We start from the raw sequence: 19267 nt of genomic DNA on the forward strand, positions 1-19267 counted from the left end.
CATTACGTTGGCAGCCAGCTTGTGCTACCAAGGTACCCCTCATTACGTTGGCAGCCAGCTTGTGCTACATGTGACATTGTCTAAACAAAATAAAACAAAAAAGCAAGCAAGCAAAGAAACAAAACACCCACATACACCAGAAAGCTTAAATCACTGTAAAAAATACAATTAATTTTACTGATTGAATTAATCTTTACAGACATATTTCTCATTGTCAGTAATTTAATTGTTAAAGATATTATTTTCTTTGTCATATATATGATATATAGAGAGTACATATAAAATCTATATAGAGTAAATATAACTGTTATATTGAGCTTATAGTTTATATTAATAACATTATTTAACATTGCTTAAATGAGAAATAAAGCATGTATTATTCCATATAATATTCTTGATTATAAATATTTTTTAGGTATTTTCTTTATTTACATTTCAAATGTTATCCTCTTTCCTGGTTTCTGCTGCAAAACCCCCCTATCCCATCTTCCTTCCCCCTGCTCACTAACACACCCATTCTCGCATCCCTATCCTGGCATTCCCCTACACTAGGGCATTGATCCTTCTTAGGAACAAGGGCCTTTCCTCCCATTGAAGTCCAACAAGGCCATCTTCTGCTACAGATGTGTCTGGAGCCATGGGTCCCTCCATGTGTACTCTTTGGTTGGTGCTTCAGTCCCTGGTAGCTCTTGGGGTACTGGTTGGTTCATATTGTTGTTCCCCCTATGGGGCTGCAAGCTCCTTCAGCTCCTTTGGTCCTTTCTCTACCTTCTCTATCAAAAAAGAACACAAATGGTATACACTCACTGATAAGTGGATATTAGCCCAGAAGCTTGGAATAACCCAAGATACAATCCACAAACCACATAAAACTCAAGAAGAAGACCAAAGTGTGGATACTTCGGTCTTTCTTAGAATGGGGAACAAAATACCACTTCTAAGATACAGAGACAAAGGAGATACAGAGACAAAATATGGAGCAGAGATTGAAGGAAAGGCCGTCCAGAGACTGCCCTACCTGGGGATCCATCCAAAATACAGTTACCAAACCCAGACACTATTGTGGATTATGCCAACAAGTGCTTGCTGACAGGAGCCTGATATAGCTGTCTCCTGAGAGGCTCTGCCAGAACCTGATAAATACAAGGGTGAATTCTCTCAGCCAACCATTGGATTATAAATCTTTTTAACTGAAACAAACATACATTTATCCTTAGAGTCATGATAGAATACTAGTACAAATAACTAGCCTTTTCATATAAGGCATCACTTTACAAGTGTAATTAACAAATTTTAGCTAAATAGACTCAACATTAATTTACTTTTTTACCTTTGAAATGAAAATTTAAATTGACTTCTTTATAAAAAATAATTATATCATATAAACTAAGATTTTGTATTTCAGTATGGACATTATTCTCACTTTTTAAACAATCAGAATGAAGGTACTTGTTAGAAATATGGATTTTATTCAGTTTTCTCTGCATTCCTATTCATGACAAAAGTCCTTGACCATCTACTTTATGAAAAAAGTGGCTTATTCATATCATGTTTGTTGAACTTGTAGGGCATGGCATTGATCTCAGGCAATTTGGTGAGAAACACATACATGAGGAAAAGATTATAAGGATAGAGAAGAAGCGGGAGAGGCTAAAGTCCTACAATTACTTCTGGGGATATGGCCTCACTTGACCTAAGGACTTCCCACTGACCCCACCTCATTAAGCTCCACACTGTTTCTTTATTGTTAAACTACAAAGCAAGCCTCTCAACATGAACCATCATGACACAAGTCATAGCATATGGTATGCAAGTGTACAAAGATACAAGATGTTTAAGATCCAACATGATAGATATATGTAGAAAAGTGGCATTATAATTTCTACTAATAAAGGTGTAGTTCATTACAGACCATGTAGTAAAATGGAAAGCATTTTCACTATGTAAGATTTGAGGGACTATGTTGAGGAGGGAGAATTATAAAAGAAAAGTGGGTGACTGTGATAATCAATGTTAATTATCAGCTTAACAGTCTAAAATCACTTCCTGCTTTGACTGCTATACAGTCACAGAGTATACCCTTGAACTATGAGTCATTGTATACCATTTTTTCTTTAGCTTACTTTTGTCCAAATATTTTACCACAGCAAATAGAAAAACACTAAAGCAGTAAGTGTATGACAGGTCTTTGAATTCCATGCAGGATAATTTTATTGCCATGGAATACCAGTAGAGAAATTTGGAGAACTAGAAAAAAGTGTTGACTTACTGATAATTGTCCTCTTATAGATGGCCTAATGTAGGGAAGCCTTCAAGAAAGTCAGTCTTGTCTAGTTACAAAATTATAAGACACTAGATGAGCAAAGTTTGCTTCAATTTAAAGACAGGAGCTTGTGCAAGGATTGCTCTTATCAGTAAATGACCTTATCATTTAAGAGATAACGAATATGCTGATACAAGACAAGTAGTTATTTTATGTACAGTAAAGAATTGGTCTTGAGGATTGTGTGTGTGATTACAACTTCATGTCATTTTGTTGCTTTTTTAGTGATAGTTAAAAACAGGTGGTATGTACTCTATCCATTTCTTAAAGGTGCTGGCATTGATCATTATGGTTTCAGAAGGATTTTTGCCTTCTACTGAAACACTCCAAGTAAAATACCAATCTAATATCTGTTATGAGATATCAAATACTTTTTGAACCCTGTTTTGGGCGGCGATAATAAAATATAGCAGTTAAACGAAAAAGAAAAAAGAAACTTAATGTGGCCATTGAACTGCACAAAAAGCCTTAGAAATCATACGTATTGTTTTCATCAATGTAATAAAGACATCTGAATCAATAGAAAGGAACCAAGGGAGGGAGAGTGGGAGGGAAGATAGAAATACAAATGCACATAAATACATCACCTTAACAAAACTTCTAAACTCTCTCAAAAATACTTTATACAGATTTGGAAAAAGATAAATTAATCTCTATGTGACTTCCCATGAAATATAAGGCAATAAATTTTACACAAACTGACATCTCTAATACTCTGTCCAATGAGATAGAAAGTTGTTTTCTGCTTCACTGCTCAGTCTAAGAGCAATGACTTTCAGCAAGGAAACAAAACTAAGTGGGACACTAGGTGCATTAAGGGAAAGCTTAAAGATACAGAGTGAAATACTGAGTGCATTTAAGTTTATTAAAAACTTAAAGAACTCATTATAAGACTCTAAGTATGTTTTATTATTTTCTTTTTTAATCTTTTATTGCCAAGATAGTGTAATTTAGCTTCTCACACATCATCATCATCATCATCACTATTATTATTGTTGTTGTTATCACTATCATCATCATAACTATTAATTTTACTTTTGTTATTGCACCTCAGCTCTTGTAATTTAAGTATCCTCTGGACAATTCCAATTCCATTCACAAAGGATAAATTCTTCCTGACAGTAGTATACATTCAAGATTGTATTATTTATTTATTCTGATGATGGAAGCAGTTACTTATATGGTCTGTAGCACTGTAGTCAAAAAGATTTGACATTCTTGCTTCATATATACAAGACACTGTACTCTGTTGCGATGTATAATGGATTTGAGATAGCCCAAGAGTATTTAAAGCAACTCTATGAGTAGAATCATTTATCATTTCTTTTCCATTAAACCTGTAGTAATGGAGAATAGAGAGGGGGATGAAGGCTTTCTGTGAACACTTACCCAATGGCATGCTGTGGATGACATGCTCTTGACTGTATACTCCATTGCTACTTTGTCTCAAAACCCATAAGGCTTGCTCTGGAGGGACTTACTATAGAGGGTGTGGAAACAGAAAAACAGCCATACCATTTCCACTGGCTTTTCAGAGTTAATGTTGATTGCACTGAGTTTAATTACAAAGAATTAGGATATGCATTTCTTTGTGTATATTTCCTTATGTTCACATATAACTTCATCATCATTTCATAACTCTAAGTTAAATGAACATGGTGAGGAATGTTTATATTGTATAGAGTTATCTTATTTTGAGGAGACAAAATCACTACAAGTTTCCATTTACTTTCTGATTAATGATTTAAAGGCATGAGGGTTTATAAGGTTTTGTTTTTATATAGATCTGAATAAAAAGTAATCAAGGGAAGTGAGTTTATCTTAGTATCATGGGGCAAGCTGATAACAAGGCAAAATAATCTAGTTCATTCTTATCTTTATTTATCAAACCATTAACTGTCCTATCAGACCATAAATGTTAATTTTTCTTACATATTTCACCCTACCCATATCTTTCAAGTCACCATTCCCTGAATAATTTTCATTTGCTTTGTTTTGCTTTGCAAAATATGTGTTTTCCTACTCAGGCTAAATCAGTGTGAGAGCGATTCAAACAGTAGCCTTCTCCACATCAATAGACAGATTCAATCAGAAGAGAACAATAATCTCTCCATGAAAACATTTCCTAACTTCTGTGTTAACTAAAGGCTTCTTAGACTTCAGAAGCTAGGTGGCAATACATAACATTATTTTTATATAATATATGTTACATAGAAGCCATAAATATAAATAAACATTTTCCATAGCACAAAACAGTCACCCAGTGTGGAGAAAAATCTGGCTCCAAAAGATTAGTAACAAGGATAAGAAATATATTGTCTAAATAATTATATATGTGTATGTGGTAGGTGGGTGTGTATGTGGTATGTGGGTGTGCATGTGCGGGTGTGCCTGTGCCCTCATGTGCATGCATGCATGGGTTCATGCCAGACCATGAATATCCATAATCTGTATGCATACCCAGTAGATCATATTGCTCTTCTCCATTCCAACAGCCAAAACTATTTTAGAAACCATTGCAGGAAGACATCAAATGTCCTGCTGATGCAATGCTAGATGCTATTTATTCCCTCTGGATTATCTGCTCTGACAGCTGCACTATCTCTGAAGGAAATTAAATTGGGCTGTCACAGTTTTCCCTTAGACAAAGCCACACTGATTACTAACCAGTGACCTGTATCAGCAGCAGAGCCAGTGACTGAATTCTGATCCTTTGATGGTTCGCTCCGCCCCTGTATTTCATATGATCCTGGGTAATTTGACCCTGATGGAATAACCAGAGTTGCCTTCACTATCTGGAAAAGGATGACATGGGTGGACGGAGATTTTAATATAGGTACAGTTTTCAAAGTTTTGTTTTTGTAGGTTCCCATACATATATTTATTTTTCCAGAATTCCTCTCCATGCTTACATCAGGGAGTCATGGAATCTGGTTCTACTCATGAATGTTGATGCATTAAGTATGATAATGAAGCCACATAGTCCTTGCTATTTACCTGAAAAATTAGATTTAATACATGTCTCTCCATGGAAAATATTTACCTGCTTAAAACCATCCATTTTTGTCAGATCCCATATTTGTTGTATCTAGTAGATTTTCCTTTTACAAACTGAAAAAAAATAACTTTAATTTTTGGATCCAATACTCCATATGGTCTTCTAACTCATCCACTCTCAAATTGTATGGACTAACATAAAAGAGACTGTTTTGTTTCTAGGAAATTCTACATTTTTATTATCAAAATATCTTATTAGCAATTTTGTTTGACTTGTATTATTTAATATGAATGTTCTCTGGTTTCTAAAAGAAGAAGAACGTCATAGAAACTTTTCTTCTTTAACAGGAAAAATACCTGCAAAGCAAGATACAATATAGTTACATGATTAGAATTTATTTTTGCATTTATAAAATGAAAGGTACATTGCTATGTCTTTTGGGTGATATTGTAGTTTATTATTATATCTCTGATATTGACACTAAGAGCTAGCTACAAAATTGTTAGTGTAGTTGTGTGTTTGTCTGTGTGTATGTGCACATCCATGCATGAGTTCTAGTGTCTCTGTCTCTGTCTCTGTCTCTTTCTGTCTCTCTCTGTCTCTCTTTCTGTGTGTGTTGTGTGTGTGCATTTGTGTTTGTTTATAGACTAGAGGTCAATGCTGAGTATCTTCCCTAGTTTCTCTTCATCTTATTTTTTAAGGCACACTCCCTTGCAGAACCTGGAGTTCTCTGACGCAGCTACACAGCTTTTCCAAAAGGCCCAGGGGCCCACTGGTCTCTGCTTCCACAGTGCTGAAGGTTAAAGCACTTGTAACTATGCTCCGCTTTTTAATGTAGTTTCTTGGAGATCAGATTCAGGTGTTCATGCTTCCATGGCAAGTACTTTACAGAGCGATCCTTCTCCTCTACCCTGTAATTTATGCAGTATATATTTTTAACTGAAACAGAAGCATAAAAACTACATATATAACTATTGTCTGTAATGTACAATGATCCAAACATGCTAAACTTTTGAAGTATTTTCTTCACACAGTTCCCTAAAATCTTTCCAATGTTTGATATTTTTATATGTAGAAAATTATTTTGTTGGTGGTGGTTTGGTTTGTGTTATCCCAAACACATGACTTTTGTGTTTCAGCCTCCAAGATGCTGGGGCTACAGGTAAATGTGCTTTGAGCAAAAACAGCTCTATCTTATCGACAGTATAACAACCTTCATTATCTAGATTAAAAATAAGCAGCTCATTGAAGACATTTTTAAAGTGAGTTTTGTCATGTATATAATCATTGAATAATTTTTGTCTGGAAGTTATGACATTAAACAATAGTTGCTGCATATACTTTGTTTATTCAACTTTTTGAAAAAAAAAATGTTTATTTCTTCTCTCATTAAATACCCTTCAGTGCCAAAATAGTCATACACTCAACCATGCACACTTAAATTTAAATCTACATATTTAGTGATTTTAACAATTTAGATGCACCACACATAAATGTGTATACCAGAAAGCTGTGAACCAAAGAGTAATTTAAATAAACTATCTCATCCAGTTGACACAATGTAAGGGGAAATTATGCAATGTACAGGGAAAATCTCAGAAGATCATATTTCGGAGTAGCCAACAAAGATGAAGGAAACTAGAAAATCTAGGAAAGTTGTGGAGCTTTTATTCTCTTGCATGCCTTTCCTCATTTTTAAAAATCTATGAACTTCTGGTTCTTTTTCAAGCAGCCATGTTATGTTTTCCCTAGAAGTGCATCTCAGTGGATGCTTCCCAAAGCTAGGACAATGCTCTTCAGAGCTGTGACTCAGAGCGAGCATGCACCTCAAAACCTTGGTTTCTCAGATCTTGACAAGTTTTGACCCCAATTTAAATAAAGATTTTAGAAAAATAATGGTGAAAAATAAAACAAATGTCTTAACACTGGGCCTCCATATTTTATGAAAGAAACTTAATGAGAGCTTAACAGATGAGACCTAGCCACTTAGCACAATACACCCCTCTTTACTTCTTCAACCACATACTAACCTACAGGAATGTATACCCTGAGTGGTTTGGCATTCATGACCCTTTTCTTCTTTCTTTTCTTTTCTTTCTTTTCTTTTCCTTTCCATTCCTTTCCGTTCCTTTCATTTCATGTTTCCTCCTTTTTTTTATTTTACTGTTTTCTCATATATTAAACCTCTATGTCAATTTCCCCTCCCTCCTGCCTTTGCACTATTTATCTCCATCCACTTCTCTTTTTTCTGTCAGAAAAGTTAAGCTAGAGATACCAACCAAACATGGCATATCAAGTTGAAATGAGACTAGGCAACTCTCCTCATATTACAGTTAGACAAGGCAGCAGAGTAAAAGAGAAAGGATCCCAAAAGGAGGAAAAGGAATCAGAGACAGCCCTGGCTCCCACTAGTAGGAGTCCGACAAGAAGATCATGCTACACAACCATGATATATATGTAGAGGGCCTAGGTGAGACCCATGCAGCTCCCTAACTTTTGGTTTAGTCTCTATGAGTCCTTGTAAGCCTAGATTAGTTGATTCTATGGGTTTTCTTGTTGTGTCCTTGACCCTTAGTCGATCCTGTAATCCTCCCTCCCCTCTTCTATAGGACTCCCTAAGTTCCCTCTAATGTTTTGCTATTCATCTCTACATCTGCTTCCATTAGTTGTTGGATGATGCCTCTTTGATGATGATTATGCTAGGCTTATACAAGTATAACAAAATGTCATTATGAATCATTTTATTGACTTTTTAAATTTTGGAAGTTTCTGTTTCGTTCTATCCTAGATATCCGGGCTATCCAGCCTCTGGTTTGTAGTCGTCTGGGCAGTGTCAGAAATCACCTCCCTCTTGAGGCATGGTTCTTAAGCCAAACCAGATATTGGTTGGCAATCCCACAATTTCTTTGCCACCTTTACCCCAACTTATCTTGAAGACAGAATAAATTGTAGGTCTAAAGACTTATGGCTCAATTGGTGTCCCAATCACTCCACTGGAAGTCTTACCTGGTTACAAGAGATGACAAGTTCAGGCTCCATATCCCCATTAGTAGGAGTCCTAGCTATAATTATCCTCATAGATACCTGGGAGTTTTCATTGCACTACATTATCCCCAAGATGCTCCCCATTTCAGTTGTCTTACTCTCCCACATCTCCCTATATCCTCCCCCCACCTGCTGCCTCCTGTTCCTGTCCCCACTCGCCCCTAGTTCACCTGCTATATCTATTCTATTTCCCCTTCTCATGGAGAATTGTATAGTCCTTCCATTGAGTACTCCTTGTTACTTAATCTCTCTGGATCTGTGGATTGTCTCATGATTATCTTTTACTTTACAGCTAATATCCATTTACCAGTGAGTATATATCAGGATTTGTCTTTCTAGGTCTGGATTACTTCAGTTGGGATGTTTTGGGTTTTTTTTTTTATAGTTCCATCTATTTGTCCCCAAATTTCATGATGTTATTTCTTAACACCTGAGCAATACTCCATTGTGAAAATGTACCATATTTTCTTTATACATTCTTAGGTTGAGAGACATCTAGGTTGTTTCTATCTACTGTCAATAAAGCTGCTGTCTTAGTTAAGATTGCTATGAAGAGATACCATGACCAAGCCAACTTTTATAGAGGACATTTAATTGGCATGGCTTATAGTTTAAAAGGTTCAGTCCATTATTATCACAGCAGGAAGCATGGGAGCATCCAGGTAGATTTGTGCTAGTGAAGGACCTGAGAGTTCTACATCTCGATCAGAAAGCAGTCAGAAGGAGACTCTAGTCTGTACAGGTAAGAAGATGTTCTGCTTCTACATTGGATGAATCCTGAACATAGGATCCCTGAAGCCCACCCCCACAGTGACACACTTCCTACAACAAAGCCACAACTCCTAATAGAGCCCCACTACCTGGACCAAGCATATTCTCTATTTATATATGTAGCATATTTTTAAATTGCATTATTTTCATTATATAATATATATTACCAACATACCAAATAATTCATACTAGACATATATAAATATATATAGATTAGATATAAATAGATATAGATATAGATGTAGATGAAGATGCAGATATATATATATATAGATATAAATATAGACACAATGTTGTGGAAATTAACCTTTTGTCAGACATGGAGTTGGTGAAAATATTTTCTCATTTTGTAGGCTGCCATTTTGTCTTATTAGTGGTGGACTTTGCTGTACAAAAAATTTTCAGTTTCATGAGTTTACTTTTATTGTCAATTTTAATACCTAAGGTATAAGTGTTGTTTTCTGGAAAGTTATATCTTGTGCCAATGAACTCATGACTATTCCCCATTTTCTCTTCTATAAGATTCAATGTAGCTGGTTTTATAGCGAGGTCTTTGATTCACTTGGACTTGAGTTTTGTTCACAGTGACAGATATGAATCTATTTGCATTCTTCTGCATGCAGACATTCAGATAGTCCATCAATATTTGTTGAAGATGCTTTTCCTCTCATTGTTTAATTCTGGCTTCTTTATAAATAATCAGCTGTACACAGTAGTGTGAATTTGTGTTTGGGTCTTTAATTCAATTTCATTGATAAACCTATGAGTTTCTGTACCAATACCATGCAGGTTTTATTACTACTGTTCTGTACTACAGCTTAAAATCCCAAATGGTGATAGCTCATGAAGTTCTTTTATCATTCAGGTTTGTTTCAGCTATCCTGGGTTTGTTGTTTTTCCTTATGAAGTTGAGTATTTTTCTTATAAGATCTGTGAAGAATTGTGTTGGAATTTTGATGGGGATTGTGTTCAATCTGTAGATTGTTTTTGTTAAGATAACCATTTTCACTGTGTTGCCCCTATTGATCCACAAGCGTGGGAGATCTTTCCAGCCTTTTCCCAGATCTTTCACATGTTTAGATAGAGTTTTCTAGTTTTGGATTACCTCCCCTTTTTATCCCCAGTGTAACTTTCCAATATGACTTAATTTTTGTCCTCCCAACAATTTAAATGTAATCAGTGACAACATTGTTCTCTGAAAAACATAGCAGTGGTACAATCTCAAGAAGTCTGTATCAAGGTTATATTGAGAAGTGGCAGTCAGTTCTTTCCAAATTGCACAGTGAAGGTAGTTATATGCAAGGAAGATAACCCCATGTTTTATTTAAGAAATGAAAAGTGAACAAATACTGTCTGATCCCCTGCTGTTGTTTATCTACAAGGCAGAAGCCATGACTCTGACTCAGTAGTGCAAAACCAGTATTTAAAAAAATGTTATTTGTTATCCAGTAAAACCTTCACTGTTCACCATCCTCATATATTCAGAATATGACTCAATATTTTCCTAGACTAAGTTTCTTGCTATTGTGAACCTCACCAGTCAAGAACAGCAATACTCTCCACAACTTAAAGCCAAATCTGAAGCAAGCTTGAATTAAATACTGGCCAGTTGGATTATCTCTGGCAAGGTCCAGTTCTGGGTTCCCGGAAAATGGCTCCACGTCACAAGTCCAATGTCTTTTTGTGCTTTCCAGTGGGATAAAAAGACAAAATACACAATTCCCACATTTCCCATCACTTCCGATCACAGGCCGGCATACATCCTATTGTATTTTCTGTCCATGTACCTCTTTTTCACATATAATCAGAGAAGATGGCTCAAACAAACAGACAAACAGAAACTTATCCTTAACTGCAAACAGATCTTTTAACTTAAAAGGTATTTTTTCCTATTTTGATCTCACACTATCTGACATATCACGAGAATATACCAGCCTGGAGTCAGAACATTAGCCTCAGTTTTTATCTGTCTTGAAGAAAAACATACTCGTTTTTTCAGAAATCTTTACGAATCTTTTAAAACTACAACTTATATCTTAATATTTCAATAGAAAAAAGAACCAGTACTACCATGATGGTCATTACTTAATGCCAGTGTCATCACTTTGAAAGCTAGCTCCTTTCACAAAAAAATGAATGAATGAATGAATGAATGAATGAGTGCATGAGTGAATGAGTGGATTTGCTTGAAAGATGTTTTGATTTACAAATCTTTAGAGTATTTACTTTTTTGAAGTCTAAGCCTAGATATGAAATGTTAGGTTGGTTTTGCTTTATTGTAATAGTTATCTCTACTGTGATCTTTCTTATATTTTTTCTTTTTTCTTTTTTTCAACCCATAGTTGATGCATACCTACAAATTAAAACATGCTTAATACTTACTTTAAAGTATAGTTTGTTTCATTGTTTTCATTGTCAGTGTAATTTTACCACAGAAAGTTTTGAGCACCTAACTGGAAGATCATGACCAAATCCTGTCCTGTAAAGATGCACACTTATGAAGATAGCCTTTTGTCATTAAGGAAGGGATTAGAATATCTTTGGAGCTGACAAAACTTAACCAGTTCTAGGAACTCTGGCAGTTATTTCTTTCCCCTATGGGTAACAGGAATATACATGCTACACATACACACATACACATACACACACATACACAATGCATATTTATGCACTCAAACATACATATCTTTCAAAAATGTCATAACTTACTATCATACTTAGTCATGAGAGACTAAATTTTCACTCATTGCACTCTCTGCCTCTCTCTGGGTAACACCTTACCAAATATCTACATTCATAACCAGTTGTGTAGTCAGAGTAGAACAACAGTGAAAGTGAAGCATTCATTGATACCTTAATAGCCTTTGATGTATATTGAATATAAATGGATCTGGAAGCTACAAAGTCCTGCAGAAATAATATTTTTGAAGTAATAGTTAATGAGTACCTATAGTATTAAACAGCTGTCTCATTTGATCTTCATAACAACTCCTTGACTTAATTGTGCATAATATGTAAAGAGGGCATAATGAGGGTAAGAATTAGGAATGTGTATAACAGCTGCTTAGGAAATATGCCTTATGTGTATTTTATAAGATATAGATAGGAGAACTGTTTTGAACATTAAGGAATAGATTAGGAAATGATGTTTGAAAGCAACAGAAAGAAGCATAGGGACTCTGCCCTAATTAATAATGACTAATTCAAATTATTATAGTAATATAGTCATAAATAATAAGGAAATGAAATTTTATTTCCAAAATTCACAGAGTCATGTATCATCTACTTTTTGTCACAAATGTTTGATGATTGAAGGGTAGGGAGGAATTGTACCTTTGCATTGCTGAAGAGAGAGTGGGAAGGGACATTTTCTGTAGACCATGGCTGAGAATGGTTGGAGATTAAGCTCCAACTTAAGCATATCTCATGCACAGCATCTTAGAGAACATTGGTGCGTCTTAACTACACAGTGATTGTGTATGTTTCAGGCTATTCAGGCTTTAGGAATCTAAAGACTTGTGCCCATTAAAAAGCAAGTTCATGACAAGTTAGTAAAATAAGAGTAAAAGTATCTCATGAGCTATTAGCTGCTGTTTTACCTGATTGAAACTGACTCCGATAATCTTTTAGTACAGCAAATTATTTTTCTTACGATGTTGCCAAAACAATCACAAGAAAGTAGAGTTGTGAAGGAATACCAAAAGGCAAATAATCATGTAAATACTGGAAATGGCAAGATATGTGCAATGTGAAATGACCAAGTTAGACACAAATCTTCTAAATAAGGACATTGCCTTTCAAATGAGAAACAGAGTTGCAATGCAATTACCATAGATTAAGTAAATAATCTAATGTTTATTAACATGGATTGAAAGGGGGTGATTTTTTTTTAGTTTATTGTGTTATGATACTGCAATTTTTAACTCAATTATTCAAGTATAAGTTATGAAGGGATTTTTTTTTTAGTTTTCATTTTCTTATTTGATAACAAAGTGCTGTATTTCGTTTACTTGATTGTAGACTAAAGGTTCTCAAACCATAACAGCCTCTGGTACTCAGAAAAAAGTGAAGAGAACACTGCCTAACCCCCCTCCTGAGGAGGCATCCACCGGAACACAGTCAACTTACAGCACCATGGGCACTGCTTCCAGGAGAAGAATGTGCAGAACCAATACCATGGCTCGAGCCAAGATTCTCCAGGACATAGACCGAGAGCTCGACCTCGTGGAAAGGGAGTCTGCCAAGCTTAGAAAGAAGCAAGCAGAACTTGATGAAGAAGAAAAGGAGATTGATGCCAAGCTACGGTATCTGGAAATGGGAATCAACAGGAGAAAAGAAGCATTATTGAAGGAGAGAGAAAAGCGAGAGCGCGCCTACTTGCAGGGGGTAGCTGAGGACCGCGACTACATGTCTGACAGTGAGGTCAGCAGTACTAGACCGAGCCGAGTAGAGAGTCAGCATGGCATTGAGCGGCCAAGAACAGCTCCTCAAACTGAATTCAGCCAGTTCATTCCACCACAAACCCAAACAGAAGCTCAGCTAGTTCCTCCTACAAGTCCTTACACACAATACCAGTACTCTTCACCTGCTCTTCCCACCCAAGCCCCGACCCCGTACACTCAGCAATCTCACTTTCAGCAGCAGACATTGTACCATCAACAAGTCTCCCCTTATCAGACTCAACCAACCTTCCAAGCTGTGGCAACAATGTCCTTCACACCCCAGGCTCAACCCACTCCAACTCCACAACCATCCTATCAATTACCATCACAGATGATGGTGATACAACAGAAGCCTCGGCAAACCACGTTGTATTTGGAGCCTAAGATAACTTCTAACTATGAAGTGATTCGCAACCAACCCCTGATGATTGCTCCAGTTTCTACTGATAATACATACGCGGTTTCCCATCTTGGGAGTAAGTACAACAGTTTAGACCTGAGAATAGGTTTGGAGGAAAGAAGCAGCATGGCAAGCAGTCCAATATCAAGCATATCTGCAGACTCCTTCTATGCAGACATTGACCACCACACTTCACGGAATTATGTCCTAATAGATGACATTGGAGATATTACCAAAGGGACAGCGGCTTTGAGCACTGCATTTAGTCTTCATGAAAAGGATCTGTCCAAAACAGATCGTCTCCTTAGGACCACTGAGACACGGAGGTCTCAAGAAGTGACAGACTTCCTAGCGCCTCTGCAGACATCCTCCAGATTGCACAGCTATGTGAAAGCAGACGAGGATCCGATGGAGGATCCTTACGAGTTAAAGCTTCTGAAACATCAGATTAAGCAAGAATTCCGTAGAGGCACAGAGAGCTTAGATCACCTTGCCGGTCTTTCACATTATTACCATGCTGATACTAGCTATAGACACTTCCCCAAGTCCGAAAAGTATAGCATCAGTAGACTCACCCTTGAAAAGCAAGCTGCCAAACAATTACCTGCAGCCATACTTTACCAAAAGCAATCAAAGCATAAGAAATCACTAATTGACCCTAAAATGTCTAAGTTTTCACCTATTCAAGAAAGTAGAGACCTCGAACCTGACTATCCCACTTACATGAGTTCTAGCACGTCATCCATTGGCGGTATTTCTTCTAGGGCAAGGCTTCTTCAAGATGATATCACATTTGGCCTCAGAAAAAATATTACAGATCAACAAAAATTTATGGGCTCATCTCTTGGGTCAGGACTGGGCACGTTAGGAAATACCATCCGGTCAGCTCTACAGGATGAAGCAGATAAGCCATATACCAGTGGGAGCAGGTCTAGGCCTTCCTCTAGGCCTTCCTCTGTCTATGGACTTGATTTATCAATTAAGAGGGATTCTTCCAGCTCATCGCTAAGATTGAAAGCTCAGGAGGCTGAAGCTCTGGATGTCTCCTTTGGCCATTCTTCTTCTGCCAGAACTAAACCCACCAGCTTACCAATCAGCCAAAGTAGAGGAAGAATACCAATCGTGGCCCAGAATTCAGAAGAAGAAAGTCCGCTAAGTCCTGTTGGCCAGCCAATGGGAATGGCCAGGGCTGCGGCTGGACCCTTGCCTCCCATCTCTGCTGATACAAGGGATCAATTTGGATCAAGCCACTCTTTGCCTGAAGTTCAGCAACACATGAGAGAAGAGTCACGGACAAGGGGTTATGACCGTGACATAGCATTCATCATGGATGACTTCCAACATGCTATGTCTGACAGTGAAGGTAAATGGGTCCACACACTATCCTGTTACTATCAAAACTCAAACTCATATCTTTCTGCATGTTTAATTTTCTTTCTCCAAGGATATATTCCATCTTTCTTGGTGCAATTTTTGCATGTTTATTTCAATTTTATTTCTTGTATGTCTACTTCTTGTGTGTAGATATGGTGGCATGTTTTTCTTTGATTGTTTTTATTTTATTATTTCACTGCTTCTTGATTGTTGGCCTGATTTATTTTGTGTCTGAATTGTTTTAAAACAACTATTACACAATTCTATCAATAAAATATGGTCATCCTTAAAATACATAACTGGGAAGAATTTTATTGTATAGATCTTTGCACTTTAAAAATATATTTTAACATGTTTAATTAATTTTAATTAAATGACTACAAGTTAGAACCATTGAGTAGTATTTTGTAATGGAGATGGGGGGTGTCCTAGATCAGAGGTTATTCTCTTTGAGGGAGTTCTTGCAACAGCTTGAAGTTAATATAACAGAATTTTATCATTGTCATTAAATAAACATCTGTGTTTCATCTCCCTTTATTATAAAGATTATTACTGACAAATTTGCACATTTAGTGTTATGTATTAGAAATTTTAATTCTAACCATGACATGAAAAATGATTTTTAGTATATATAAAATGTTCTTTCCACTTAAAACTGAAAAAAAAGGAGACTACTTTAGAAAGTGTAGCCACCCTGCTGTGCCCCACGAACATTTCAATGCCTTTACTTTTGTTATTTTATCTAGTTTTGCCCAAAAGTGGTTTGCTACTTTTTTTGGTTGAGCAAGAGCATACTACACTAAAATTGCTTTAAAGTGAAAATCCTTAGACAAATATAAAGATTTTAAGAGTTATTTTGTATATGACACACACGCACACACACATACACATATATACATATATGTATATATATATTATATATATATATATATAATTTACTTCATTAAATTTTTGAGATAGATCCTATTCTGTAGTTCATGCACATGCAGGCCTGGGATTCTTGTTTATTGGTTTGTATTTGATATATATGGGGTTGAAGTTCTGGAAATAAAATATCTCTAAATGAATAAAAAGTTATTATTTCATTCATTTGTATACTCAAAAATACTATGGATGTGTGACTGTACTCCCCATTTTAATCTAACTTTCTCAGAAAAACTCATATGAAAATGTTTTTATGGAGAGCATTTTTATTTTTAGTGTATATGTACATACAGATATGATTTTAAAAGATGAGTTATAGAATGTTTGCTGAATTTAGGGTCTATGGCCCTAAATTAAATAAACCAGTTCCTTTGCTTATGAAGTTTTTACAAAGTTTCTTTTTAGCCTGTTTTTTCTTGTTGCAAGCTGATGGTTGACCATTTTTATTGACAGTTTGTTATTTAAGTAACACTTTCATTTGTGTATATTTGTACTAGGCCAATGTTTGAATGAATCCACTTGATTATCAAAAATTATAACATTATGTGAAAAGTTACTCTTTATTCTAGTAAATATTTTACATTCATTTCAGAAATGTAGAATTGTTCTGAAAAAGAATAAGAAGTGATTCAATAGCCATATCTATAAAAATAAAACAAAAACTCTTGGAATCATGGAACAAGTCATGTTTTAAAGGATTTGTGCACATAGATGATAATTACCTGAAAAGAATTTGACAACCAGTCTTTAACTTGATATTACACATGTAATGTTTGTAACTAGCCCAAATGTGGCATTTATATTATCCCATGCATATAAAATTAACTGAGCATTTTTATTTTTATGTTTGGTGTTTAGCAGTAGTAGCAGTAGTTACTAATAGCTGAACTCTTGTTTTGATATATATGCATATATATGTATATATATATATATATATGTGATAACATGTACCTACATATTACTAAAGCAAATAAAGATGATGCCAAAACATGAAACAATTGAAGTGAAGTTTGAGAACCAAAATGTTTTTAAAATAAAGCAGACAAAACTAATTCATAAAAATTATCAATATAATTACTTAAGAGGCTATAACAAATTGAATTACATTAGCTTTGTGATTGCATTGTAATGGACATCTTTAAAATATGTCCTCAGTAAAATGTTACATATTTTCAGTGTTAGTATGTCATGTAAATATGTAAAGATTTTCTAGTAAAATAAAAAAATGTAAATCAGCATGGAATAGAAATGGTACATTTGATATTTTAAATGTGTCTGTAGTATTGTTCTATTACTACAGATAAAATATGAGCTATTAGGAATAGCTAACCCAAAATATCTGGCAACCTCTGAGGAAGACAGGGTGTGATACATGAACAATCACTCAATCTGGTTACTTTAAGTTGATTCTGTATTCCCATAAAAAGTGGTGGATATCTTCTCAATTCAGTTACATATGGGAAAATGGGAACTCAGAATTAGACATAAACTGATGAAAGTTGTATAAGGTTGAGTTCTACCATAATTATAATATCCAGAGCCCCCTAAACCACATTTTAAGCAGTTGTATTTAAAATTCAATTAGAAAAGTTATATATTCAAATGAAACAATCCTCTAAATCATTCAGGATAGCCACATATTGAAAATATGATAAATTATTATTTTATTTTTGTTTTTAAAAATTATATGTATGATAAATATATATAATACCTATATGAAATTATTTCTCCTAGTGGAGGTTAAGTATAATCTAGAAAATTTAGACTGATGACTATTTAGTTTATTTTTTTATTTATCAATTATTTGTTATATTGCATAATTTTGTCAATTTATTCATCAGTTTCAAATTAGCACTGTACTTTATCACAATAATCATCAACTAAATTATGGAAAGAATATTATATATCTATAAATCAGGTGTAGGTATAAATTAAAACTATCATAATTCTATTTACCTTTTTTCTTTAGATGATGATAGTAACTCTATCTTTAATTCGTTCTACAAAAATTTATTAAACATTGTACTCTAAATAAGAAGGAGAAGAAAGTTGAAAGAGGAGAAAGTTGTAAAAAACATAAATTTCCTCTTCACGGAGCTGCTAGCCAAATAGGCAAATCAATTAATGTGACTGTATATGTGACCACAATCCAGGCATCAAATCTGAAGTTGATGAATCTATGAAACTCTGCCTTGTGCTCCATGTAGAGAGATGTGCTCCATGTAGAGAGATAGTGTGGTTCAGGAGCAGTGGTGTGGAAGGCTATGGGTATGCAGCTGAGTCATGATGCAAACACTGGTTGCCTAAACCTGCAAGCCAGTAAATGAGAGAAACAGCAGTCTCTGGAGAATATGGAGATGATAAGGTAGACACAAAAATTTAATGAGATAAAGAGGAGAGCTTCCATCCGCAAATTAAGAAGCATTCCATCTATTCCAAAGGCTGTTAATTGGGGATCAACAGTATAACCAAGGAATACCAAGAATAAGCAATGTATACTAAGTCAGTTTTAGCAATTCAGTAAAATAAGTTTTAGTTTCTTTGAAATATTCTTTAAAACCTGAAAAGTACTGAAAAAACTATGAAAAATCTAAATTAGTGTTTGAATGCTTTAAATGTGATTAAAAGTTCAATATACTTCAAGTTGTATCATGCTGAGAAATTACAGAAAAAGTAATTTCAAATTTCTAACTCAGTGTCAAATGCAGATAATAATTTTATTTATATTAAAATATTCTCATTTATCCATTTTAGATGTTTTTATTATTAAGCTATAAAGTTCTTGTAGTACATGCGATTCTAGCAGTGACACATAGGATATCTTATTCTAGCAGTGACACATAGGATATCATCTTAGATTCTAGCAGTGACACATAAGATATCATCTTAGATTCTAGCAGTGACACATGGGATATCATCTTAGATTCTAGCAGTGACACATAGGATATCTTATTCTAGCAGTGACACATAGGATATCATCTTAGATTCTA

The 19267-nt window shown here is 35.1% G+C and overlaps 1 protein-coding gene across 4 annotated transcripts in view; it reads left to right on the plus strand.

Annotated features, from left to right (window-relative positions):
- The window catches only part of Pclo (piccolo presynaptic cytomatrix protein), a 359315-nt gene that overhangs the window by 181316 nt on the left and 158732 nt on the right, over positions 1-19267 (plus strand). For all 4 annotated transcript variants that reach the window (XM_031380023.1, XM_031380024.1, XM_031380025.1 and 1 more), the window contains exon 7: positions 13158-15342. In XM_031380023.1, the coding sequence (XP_031235883.1) occupies positions 13158-15342 (2185 nt within the window). The remainder of the gene's footprint in view (positions 1-13157; positions 15343-19267) is intronic.

The sequence above is a fragment of the Mastomys coucha genome, unplaced genomic scaffold (assembly GCF_008632895.1).
Source record: "Mastomys coucha isolate ucsf_1 unplaced genomic scaffold, UCSF_Mcou_1 pScaffold19, whole genome shotgun sequence".
Taxonomy (NCBI): Eukaryota; Metazoa; Chordata; class Mammalia; order Rodentia; family Muridae; genus Mastomys; species Mastomys coucha.